General features: G+C 34.6%; 1 protein-coding gene across 42 annotated transcripts in view; it reads right to left on the bottom strand.

Moving 5' to 3' along the window:
* Positions 1 to 12,619, bottom strand: part of nav3 (neuron navigator 3) — a 367,745-nt gene that overhangs the window by 89,864 nt on the left and 265,262 nt on the right. For 26 of the 42 annotated variants that reach the window (NM_001443135.1, NM_001443136.1, XM_087247448.1 and 23 more), the window contains 2 exons: positions 6,932 to 7,000; positions 1,579 to 1,721 (listed from right to left, as the gene is read on the bottom strand). In NM_001443135.1, coding sequence (NP_001430064.1) covers positions 1,579 to 1,721; positions 6,932 to 7,000 — 212 coding nt within the window. The remainder of the gene's footprint in view (positions 1 to 1,578; positions 1,722 to 6,931; positions 7,001 to 12,619) is intronic. The other 16 variants (XM_087247461.1, XM_087247466.1, XM_087247462.1 and 13 more) reach the window with 1 other exon arrangement.

The raw sequence follows: 12,619 nt of genomic DNA, 5'->3' as shown, positions 1-12,619 counted from the left end.
ATTCTAAGTATGAGATGTGAAATTAGAGATGACATTTCTTTTAACCTGGCTGACTATTTTATATATTCACTTGACAATTTCTGGCTTTTAGCATCTCTAAAACTATATTTGTTTGTTCCCTCTACCTTTGTTTGGTTATTTATTTATTTTATTTTTTTCAGATCAAATCTAATCATTTTAATGGTTATCTAGTAATTATTTTTGGAAAACAAAATATTTCCCCTTGCAGATTTCAAAGTGTTTATTCTGCTTACGTGGATTCGCCACAACGATCAACAGAAAGCTACTTGCTTTGAATGTGACTTCCATTGTAGCTGTTCATACATTGCAACACTATCACAATGCACAATGGCTGATTTTTTGGCTTGTGAAATGTCACTAATGCATTTGCACCTTCAGAATTTGGCATGTAACAAGGCAGCATCTTTTTCTGCGTATTGTTAGGAACAGCTTTTGTGTCAGCAGTGCACCTCGGATGCCTTAAAATGCCAGGTAGGCAGCACACTAGTGTTTGGAACGGAGCTCTATTTTCTCCCTACAGCTCCTCCGTGGTTCCTCTAGTGCGGCAGACGCCTTAGATAGAGGAAAAAGGAAGATGAGGGAAAAAAGTGCCTATGAGAGATTGTTTTTCTCATCTGTGGAGGTATTAGAACACCAGTCTTATAAATCAAGGTTTTGAGTAATGTTAGGCCCGATGGAAATAGGCAGCCATGGGTTTCAAGAGAGACGTTGCCTATTAGGACTCTCTGCTTCATCAAAGCTCCGTCTGCTATGTGAGACGCTCTGTCTGGCTTGGAGTGCACCATCTTGCCCTCTCTGTAACCAGTGTCTGGGAACACCAGCATCTGTGCTAACAGCGGACGAGGACCAGTAAAGTCTGGTATAAATCTAACCAGGCAGCTCAGCCAAAACAAACAGTCTGTGAGGGAAATCGTTCAGGTTTTGTTCACCGATCACCATGGATCCTCGCTGTGAGAGGTGAACCAGGGGCGAAATACAGGTCACACGTCTCTGAACTCCCAACCCGACTTCAATCGACACACTCCATCAGGTCTAGTGTAGATTTATGGAGTAACCAACTAGCCTGTGGAGATTTACACACTAGTGGCTAAACAGCCGTGTGGTTTTATGAAGTCGGCTTTGAATGATGGTTCGGCTCTGACAGGAAGATGAAATCTGAAGTGAACTCTGAATAGGCTAGTTTTGTGGTAGCAGCAAAAATATAACATAAACGTCATTTCTAAATTTGTAGGTGGGGGACAGTGAATGCCGATGGCAGATCATCTTTTCAGATGTGAAAAACACACCAGAGAGGAACTACTGGGCAATATTAAACTTTCATTTCCTAGGGTTTCTTTGGGAAATATGTTTCTTTCATAGATTTATTAAGGTTATTCTGAAAATGTAATAATAAATGCATTTTTTTTAAACTCTGAGCAACTTGCATTAACCCACAGCTCTATTTTTTCTTTGATAGTGGCACCATCTAGTGGATAGCAGGATACAGTAGCTGTCTTTAATGCAGAAATTGTGACATTTTGATTTGAAGATCATCTTAAAGTGTCTGTGCATGCTCACCTCTGTCGTTGCCGCTAGCATACTGCAATGGTTTGCTCTTATCAATACTGTTAAAGCTCTGGCTTCTTCTGTTCAGGTTTGAGGAGCCTTTACTGCTGTTACTGCCGCTGCCTGCAGCGGGGACTCTGGACGGACCTGGCAACCTGTAACAACACAATTACAATAGTTTTATCTTCAGCCACTGATCAAGAGCTGTATGAGATTACATATAACTATGATAGACACAAACATACAACACACTTTCCATTAGAGACCACCATTTTTTAAGCTATTTTAGTTATTTTCTGTCTAACCATACCTTTAACTTGTTAACATATTGTGAATGCAGTCTAAACGTTTTGTTGTTTCATGATACCCTGATGAAGCATAATTAAATTAGCCCAGATTCTGTATAAAAATATATATAATAAAATACAAAAAAAAAGTTTTGAATTTTCCCTTCTGCTGACATATAAATTCTCAGACTTGTAGGTGTCTGCCAATCTCAAACAGCTGATGCAAAATAAAGGACTAGATACTCATCGTCGGTTAAAAAAAATGCCTTGATCTACCCAAATACTGACTTTTTTAAAACTGATGAATATATAGTCCTTTATTTTTGCATCAGCTTTCATCTAGGTTTCATAAACAGAACGAAACTGAACAAATTGCAGTATAAAGTAAATTAGTAATGTCAGATTAAAGTTCACTTACGAAGCTTTGTGAACAACATCTTTGTATGTCCAAAAACATACACCTTGTTTGTGATTTTATTCTACACACGCATGCATGCAAGCAAACACTTTGGTCAAATGGTAACAACAAGTTAAGGTTAACAAGCCTGTTTGACAAACATCAACTATTTTAATATGACAATTGCTTCTATGAATATGAAGACAAACTGATTAGTTTGACTGAACTGTTTTAAATGAGCTAATTCAATTTCATTACTGCCTAAATCTCACAAGGTTTCAAATACACACATTTATTCCACATTGTTACTATTAATATAATCCTTTCATTATAATAATTGTGATTTAATGGAGCTAAAAGTGCCAGATAAGTAATGCCAGATAATGGACCAGATAAGAAAAATATCAGATTGAGACCATCAAAGGGCTAGGATCACTTTACGAGCACAAAATATGACATCAAGACATGATTTTCAACTGTACAACATCATTAGAGCTCTGACAGAAAACACAATCGCTGTGTATGAGATTGAAATAATGAACAGCATTTAAGAATAATGATTTGACTAATATGCAGTCTCTTGAAGTGGCTCATTCTTTAACTTGTCAACAAAGTAATCAGCTTTTAATTGCTCTAAAATCAGACAATAAAATTAGCATACTCTGTATATGTATGCATTTTCCTTGTTCTGTATGCACATTATTGATGATTTACTCCAGCACAAACTTGTTAATGACTCAATCAGTCCCCGTTTATTAATTGGGAGACATGACCTTTTGACACATTAGCCTAAGAGCGGCTTATAAACATGTCGCACGAGAACAAATTAGCAGAATTTATCGTTTTAACAATTCTCAGCAGAATTCTCAGTTGATTCAATTTCTCAGGTAATGGACTAATGATCAAAACCAATGACCAAATAAAGACCTATAACATTTAGCTTATGAGCATTTTATAAGCCATCTGAAAGTCCTATCATCATTTGGGCTTCTCATCACTGATCAAATATATTTTGAAACATCTTATTACAAAGAATCAGAGCAAATAGCTTTCCCAGAAATGATGGATTGGAGAAGGATGATTCAGGCAGTTCAGGTGCATGTCTCATCAAGCCTCAAATGACACCGCTTCATCACTCGCTCATTTCCCATCAGCCACTTCTGCCTTTGTCCATTAACCTGTTACACAGGCCCCCATCACCAGCTATGATAATATGCAAGCGTAAAAAAAGGGTGGCTCTGAAAAAGCTTATCTGATGGTATTTCCCAGACAGGTTATTTCTGAGAAAATTGAGATGAACTTAAGAGACCGCATTAAGGACAGTGTCTAAACTAAAAGTATTTGGACATTTTCATTTTAATGGGTCCACAAGGAATCTGCATGAGTCCATAGAGAGTTTCCCAGTGGCCCTTGTGTGTTTGTTTATTAAATATTCAAAGTGATTTTATCAAGCTTTGAGCTATTAGCTGGTGATAGTACTCTGAGCTGCACGTAACACAATTTCTATCATGTTGAAATCTGCTAAATTCAGCAGGTTTTTTTCCTCAGCAGAGTTTGCAAAGAAAACAGATCAGTTCAGTTTGGCCTGGTTTAAAGATGCAGGCAATGTCTGACATCAGCATTTATAAGATATTTGGTTTTCTAATTCGGTCTTGAAATGTTCCTTAGACTGTAATTTGCATAAATATGTATCATGTATACATACACAAATACGCCTGTGGAGGATAGATTTATTACTAACCAGGCATCGAAAAGACAGAGAGCTTTGCTAAAATAGATTTAAATTAAGGATGCACTGTGTGCTAAAATACTTTATTCATCTCTAACATAATATACTGAAACAATATGACATTTATAGGTTGATTATCAAGGGAAATCTGAGGCACTTTCAAAGAACTGCTGTTTCAGCAGCAACACACTGGCTCAGCCAATGGCTTGAGTTAAGGGCAGGACTATATGTTTATATGGGTAAATGCAGGGAAACCTATTGGAAATGCAAATTATTTTTTGTCCAAGATATGTATACTTAGATTCTACATCCGCTATAGACTCTAAATGGACAAAAAATTATCTCAGTTAGACATCTATGAGAACTACAAAATTCCACAGCATCTGGTTGTAAAAATAGCAAAGATTCAGTGGGTAATATCAACAGGTTAAATGTCAATATATGTCAATAATATTTTGAAACTATAGTAACTGTTCAATGTTAGCTATAATCATCTATATTTCTTGTTGTATATACATAAATAAACAAAAATCATTTGCTCTTCTATTACAGATTTAGATATATACACACAAAGTCGACATTTGTACGAGTGCTAATATAATCATGGAGCTTGTTTCAGAATACCAATACATATACACACAGTGCTCAATATAAATGAGTACACCTCATTTTGAAAATGAATATTTTTATCCATTTCTCAATGAAAATAGGTTATATATTTTTGTGCATTTGAATAAAAAAATGTATTAAACAGATATCTTACTAAAATATAATTTTAGCCGCCAAACATCTTTGAAATATAAAGATAATACAATTAAATCTATGCACAATATTACCAAAAAATTTTTAAAAAATCTTGAATTTTGCTCTTTTTATAATGTTTTATTAAATCTTTTCTCTAAAATATAAATTTGGGTGTACTAATTTTGAATCGTTATTTTATTAGATTATCTCTAGGTTTGGCTTCAGTACTACAAAATCTAATGTATATGCATAAATTTAACATTGTAAAACTTTCTATAGAAAATATTAATTTAAATGAAAGATTTGTGAGGGGTCTACTCATATATGTTGAGCCCTGTATATAAGAGTTTTGCTGTTTTTGATGCTATATAGCAAACCAATGCATTCTCTGCTCTGCTACTGAAAACAGAAGATGTGCTGGTCAGCTGGAGGACCAGGTCTCTGGATCTGCTCATGTTTATTTTAGGTTAATAATTAAAATGTCAATGGAGTTTGATGGGGTTCAGCTGTGAAACATCTCCACTGCTGCATAATCGCTGAATTTTAATGACACGTCACATCTTATCCAATCTGTCCTGAATACATTAAGAAAAAGGCCTCATGAAAGATAAAAATCTTTCAAATTATGCCTATTAAAATTTAGAGCAGAATGTTTAAGGATCAAATAAGACCGCTTTTGCCATCTCCATTGAATTTTAATATGTCTTTCCTATTAAAGTTCTTTGGATTTAACTGAAAGTTTTAGGATATTATTATATCCTGCGATAAATACTGTATCATGTTAAATGCATTTCCCTGTAACATAAATTACTCCTTAATCCATTGTTAATAAAATGATCCGTTAACTCAAATGTTCTTTCAATTTAATGTAATTAGACAAACATTCCTTTCAAAATTCTTTATTTTGTTTTATTAATAATTACAGGACCATCCCGGCTATATATTCAATAATATTTAACTATGATTAAAAATGTGCATGAAATTCATTTATTTCATAGAAATATAAGGATACATCCATTCCACAGTTTAGTTATGTACATGGTATTGCAGCCACAATACGGTTCAATTCAGTATGTTATGAGATTATTACATACAATCCTTAAATTTACTAATTTGGTGATCCATTATCATGTGTTATTATTCTTACTTTTTACTTTTCTATCTCTGTTTCTGGAAACTAATACACATATCATTATTTGATAAAAAAAGTAACAAATATAATATAATATAATATAATATAATATAATATAATATAATATAATATAATATAATATAATATAATATAATATAATATAATATAATATAATATAATATAATATAATATAAAAGTCTTTAGTGTTACTTTGAATGAGTCCTTAGTAAATAAAATTGATCATGTTATTGATCATTGTTATATAATCTTATAAAAATCTTGCAAGTACACAAGCAAGCAAACAATCCTTGTACTTGTATTGAATGTTTTTATAGGCTTTTTCTTTGAAGATGTTTGATATGAGATTTATATATTTTCTGTAGAAACTTTTTCTGACGAGATTCTAAAAAAAAGGTACTCAGACCTGCATCCCACTGATACCACCATGTGCTAACAGCCCTCAACATCACCATGTTGCATACAAAACTGCAATGACATTATCAAAATTCATAATGAGTACTGTCTGAAAAATGTTACTCCTACATTACATATCAGTACTCTAAAAGAAAATCCCAGATCTCAGATACAGTACATCAAAGAAGAAAAAAACTGCAGCATCTCCATTTCTACCTCTCTCCCCACAGGCACATGTTCTTTTTGAGGAAATAATGCCATCAGTTGTACTCAAACCCATCAGGCTGTGAATGGAGCAAGCACTATATCACACACAGTGTCCATCACATATCTCACATACTTTGAAAAGCTTCGCCAGCACACAGCTTCCCACCAGCAAATGCTTTCAGGGCCCGACAACTGCTAGAAATGGCAAAAACCTCCGGTCACAAATAAACTGCATTCAAGATCTATGGCTTTCGACACCAAGACTCAATCTCCAAATTCTCCGAAAACTGTTTTGAAATGTGAAGTTGCCATCCGCCTCCTTTTATATATCATACACCACCTACATCAGCCAGATTTGTTCCTACAGCTTTGAACATCAGCCGGTCGGCTTTCCTGAGGAGAGTCTCTGGTGTCAGAAGAGAGCGAGAGCAGGCAGATACAGTTGAAAACTCTACCTTGTGTTTTTCTTCTGAGGGGCTGCTATTCCACTGTGACCTGGTGGACTTGTATATCGTGCGGTGAGACTGTAAAGAGGTAGTGGGAGAGATTCGACAGAGAAAAAGAGGGAGGGAGAGAGAGGAATGAGGTTAATGATTGGATTGAATTTTTTTTCTCAAACTGTGGCATCTTTCTGCCTAATGCAATAAGGGCGGCACTTAGCGAAGCACAATCAGGGCTGGGTGAACACATGCAAACACTAACAGCATGGTCTCTGTGTGCGCCTACTCAGATTCACATGACATGGCACTCGTCTCCGACCACAAATATGTGCAATTCCACCAATCCTCCTACTGTTCTAGATTCTGTCGTATAATGTAAATCTAAACAAGTCTGAAGTCAATGCATGCTCTCTGTAAACATGTAGCTTAAATTGTGTGTGAATCCAGTGAGAGTATTAAACTCAACAATGGTGAATCATTGATCGGTTGAAATTGATCTTTACAACAATGTACCGTATAATTCAAAGACCAAAACCCCACATAGCAGAGAAGATATTCCTGTAGGTCTAGTCACAATTTATAAATATAACAGACTGATTTATATTTTTGCTCTTTGTCTCACACAAACACACACCATTACATTACTTGACGTCTTTATAAACTAAACTGTATAAAATATCTGTAAATTAGAGGATTATAATTAGACTGTTAGGTTGGGGTTAGGGTTAGTGAAAGTTGACATGTACTTGCAAAGTTTCTTATTATCATCATGGTAGTTAAAAGTCTGTTGAAGGAGCAGTATCAGCAGATATTAAGCAGACAGTCTACTAATACTTAAACGGACCATTAAAATAAAGTGTTTCCAATTTTTATTTTTTATTTTTTTGTATTTTTTGTATGTTTCCCCCATTTATTTTTGCTTTTAAATTGTATTATGGGACCTTGGTCTATCTTTCAACCACTTTTAACCTTAAAAAATTTTAAAAAGTGACTTTTATGAAAATTTTTAACAGTTTAAAGTGATATATTGTCTGGGTTGGTGTTGTATATTATGCTACAACTATAGTATTGTTATATTATATTATCATTTAATTATACTATATTTTTGTTGGTATTTTTAGTTTATTTTGTACATATACATTTTTATATTAAGATCTACTAAAATATGTCTATTTTTGTGCTTCTTAACCATGCTTGACTGATTGTATAATTTTTGCATAGTTTTTTAAAGTGATAATTTTAACATCTGTCCAGGGACAATGGATGAAAAATAGCCTTCTGCGATGCTAATTAATGTACACTTTCCCTGCCAAATGAACAAATAAATAAATACAAAAACTTTGCAATAAACTGCCAGTACATTTTCTGTTATTTTACAGACTTATTTCTCTCTGTATCATTCCTTATACATTATATCATTTCAAACTACTAAAATGCCAATAAAAGTCACTTTGTTAAACCGTAGAGTTGATTTTTCAATGTTAAAAGTCGACAGAGCAGCTAATACATAATGCAATTCTTAATCGTAAATAAATGGAAAACAATTGTAAATCACAACAGATATTTTTATAGTGTGCTTTTAGAAATAAATATAAATCTTTTTTTATTATTATTTTTTTAAACTACAGGCCTTAAAAAGTAAAACATTTATAAGGTTACAGATATTTCATACATTTTGTCATTATTTATAAACATTGAAATCAAAAATTTATATAACAAACAATATATACATATGTATTTTCCTTGACTCAAAATTAGGTGAACGTAGTATACGGATCATGAAATTTTGGCAACTTAAAACAAACACATTAAGCATTATTCTTGTAATCTTATCTAATTTTTAAAAAAACATTAACAAATTATATTTTATTAAATATATGACAAATGCTTTTGACTATTTTTGCCTAAAGGTGGAGGTGGTTATACAGCATATATAAACATACACTTTCTGGTTATGCATGGGACACATGCCCTTTCTAATTATTAACCATGCAACCATGCAGATAGCATACAGGTATGTGATGTATCTCTTTCATTTAACACACATTTCCTTAGAGTAGATAAAAGTACTTCAGATTATTCAAATGTTCTTCACACTAAGAAAAAATATATATATTTAAGAGCTGTTCACAAAAGGTTCTTTAGGGAATCATAAATGAAAACCATCTTTTGAATACTTGATTTTTAGTGTACAAATATTAAAGAGTTCATCCAAGCTTGTTTTATAACAGTTAAGGTAACAGTACTGTAGAGCTTTCTGAACTGATCTCTGTAAGGACAGCGAAGACCCTTGCCAGAGGCTAGGATGAATGAGTTCAATTGTCAGAGTGAATTTATGATGGATGGAGGCCCTGCCAGTAGAACTTGTACTTGCAACACACACACACAAATACACACAAAACAAACACAAACACCCGAGGCCAAAGCACTAGAAAACTGAACTGTTGGGTGTATACTTTAGGTCTCAAATCTCTCTCACTCTCCAGACACCTGATTGACACTGGCTTTGTAGGTTCTGGGTGTGCATTTGTGTTTGTATATGTTTGGATTTGCCGTGTCTAAGCAGTAAAAGTGCCTTGAAAAGATTTGCCGTTTAGTAGGTTTGTTAGAGCTGTGTGATAGAACAAAAATAACCATGGATCGATGGCACTTGATGAAAGTTGAATGATGAGAGAGAATGAGAAAGTGGGAAGGTCCGTTTTGCAATTTTCAACAGTTACAGTAGAAATAGCTCCACCTAAACAACACCATCTACCATGCTATAAATGGCTTTTAACATCAAAATCCGGTCTGCTAGTTGGTAATCACACTGAAACACTACACCATACTAGAGAAATTAAAATTATGAATGACCAAATTAGATAGAAAGAAAACCTGCAATTAGCAAAGCATTAGTTTTGTTGCTTCACTGCCACTTATATGTTACAGTAAAGAAACTTCAATAGGCTCAATAGGAATTTTACCCTTATCTCTGTAATTTTTTCCTAATTTGAAATTTAATATTCCACTTGACTCACATACTGTTTTATGCATTTTCTCATATAGTATGGCACATTCAGATTCAGTATGGTAATAAAGCTGATCAGCTATCTACAGTACATCATCTACAGTAGGAGCCTTTAATGATCCCTGTAACATACAGTACGACAGACGTGTTCTGTCATTTGATTTACTTACAATTTCATTGGTGCTCTAGTTAACCCCACCCACTCAATATTGTTTCAGTATTCAAATTCCACACTGTGAGTGTCGTTTTTTAATTGGAGCCTAATCCAATTAATTTCAGTTTAATTCAATTTATTTTGAATTTATCACTATTTTAGAGATACATATTTACAAGTATTTTTATGAAAAGATATAGGGCGGCACGGTGGCTCAGTTTGTTAGCACTGTCGCTTTTTCGAGTCCCAGCTGGGCCTGTTGGCTTTTCTGTGTGGAGTTTGCATGTGTGTGTTTCCCAGTACTGGGTTGTGGCTGAAAGGGCATCAGCTGCATAAAACATATGCTGGAATAGTTGGTGGTTCATTTTGTTGTGGCGACCCCAGATGCGGAACTAAGCCGAAGGAAAATGAATGAATGAATGAACGACATAAACATATACTTAATTTTAAACTAAAACAATGTAATATATGAAATAGTACAAAAAAGTTTTGAAAAGACAAAGCGTAATATAAAACTCTTTATATATTACTGCTAGATTTGTCTACTGAAAGAAAATATTTTTAAATTGCAAAATATACAGAGTAGTCAAGCCTACTTGATTACATCATTCATGATGTTTGATGGCAATGAGAGGATCTGTTCTGCTTTATGCAACTCTCTGATTAGTGGAATACTCTCTAGAGCAGGGCTGCTCAATACGGTTCCTGGAGATCTACCTTCCTGCAGAGTTCAGCTGTAGCATTGGTCAAATGCACCTGCCTTTAACTACCAGGTGCTTATTTGGATCCTACTTATATGGTTTAGTTATTTTTGATCAGGGTTGGAGATGAACTCTGCAGTAAGGTAAGTCTCCAGAAACAGGATTGGGCACCCCAGTGCTACAGCATGAACCATTTCATAAGGGACATAAGTTGAATAATATGAACACAAGAGTTCAATTATTTCCGGAAGTCAACTATTGCACTCAAATATTAGTTATTGTACAGTTCTTCCGAAAGTGAAAAATAATTTATTCAACCTATAGGTACACATGTTTGCATTTATTTCCTCTCTTAAACACAAAAGACCAAACTGAACAATGTAGGAAAAAACATCTAATGACTTCATAGTTCCTATTATGGATGTCAATAGGTGTCTTTTTTTTGTCCAGCATTCTTCAGTATATCTTGTTTTGTGTTTACAGGAGGAACACAAACAGGTTTAAATGGAGGGTTAGTAAATAATAACACACATTTTTGGTTTGAACAGTCCTTTTAAATTTAAAATAATTGTCCATCTTATTCAAACAGGCAGCTTTTTATGTAGTTGTAATTTGAAGAGACAAAAATCTACTTTGTTTCACCCTTCTAAAAGTTGGCCATAGTGATTTAGACGGTGGGTGTGTTGGGCAGAAGGACATCATTATGACCACCATGAACGATTTGCTTTAACGAGCTTCTAGGGCGAGTGCGTGACAAGGAGCTGGCTTAAAATTACAGACTCCCTCAAGTGAAACCCCGAGGAGCAACAAAGACTTCAGCAGACCCAACAGAAGGAGAGGAAGACAGTAAAAAGGGTGGCAAGACAGCAGGTTAACAAGCATTGTAACCAAAGACAGCTCCAGCGAGACACATACACTGCCTTTCACTCTCTCGTTCACTCGCTCTCATGAGAACGTGATCATGTCCACATGATTAATGAGGCCCGTCGCTTCTCCTCCAGCTCATAGATGAACTCAACTGGGACAGGATGGCTGAAAAAACACTCTATGCTCTACAACTAACTTTCTTTCTTTTCCCCTCACTTCTAAAAGTGTTCAGCCAAGTAGCATGAAGTATGACAGTGGTGAGTCTGACAACTTCAAGAAAAAATAATCTGTTGCCACGGGCCATTCAGACACATTTCACAGAGAAACAATCAGCTAAGGTCACTATTCAAAACATTTTGAACTGGTAGGGCCAATCTATATTTAATTTTTTGCCAAAAACAGGAAATGTTTGCAATTTGCTTGTTCATTTACATGACAAGTGAAAATGCATAAATCTGAAAACAAAGCAGATGCTTTTGAAATGCTGATGTTGTGACCATGTAAACGCCTGAAAACAAGAGTCTCTTAAAATGATGACATCATGCACATGCATGGTAAATGTTAAGGGGATAGTAGATTAAAGTCTAGAATGAATAAGCACACAACAAATATGGAATATGTGCATGGAGTAGGAGTATGTGTATGTAGTGTTGCTGTTGCTCAAAGGTTTCCTACCACTTCATCAGCAAAGATTGGATTTCCTTCACCTTACAATAAAAAGTGGAGACATCTTACAAACACTGCAAATTCCACATACACACCAGCACCAAGCTAGCGACACATTTTCACTTTGTTTATCAACAAAGGGATATTATCTCCAAATACTGGACTGGCATTCATAATTAATCGTTTTAGACTACTTTTGTGGATGTGTAAGCATGAAACATTTTTGAAAACGCTGTATTCATGTGAAAACTTCATTGTTTTTGGCTACATTGTTGTTGTTTAAACGCAACCTGAACCTAAAATGGAAA

This window comes from Danio rerio, chromosome 4 (genome assembly GCF_052040795.2).
Source record: "Danio rerio strain M-AB ecotype USA chromosome 4, GRCz13ab, whole genome shotgun sequence".
Taxonomy (NCBI): Eukaryota; Metazoa; Chordata; class Actinopteri; order Cypriniformes; family Danionidae; genus Danio; species Danio rerio.
This window is presented reverse-complemented; position numbering and strand designations above follow the sequence as displayed.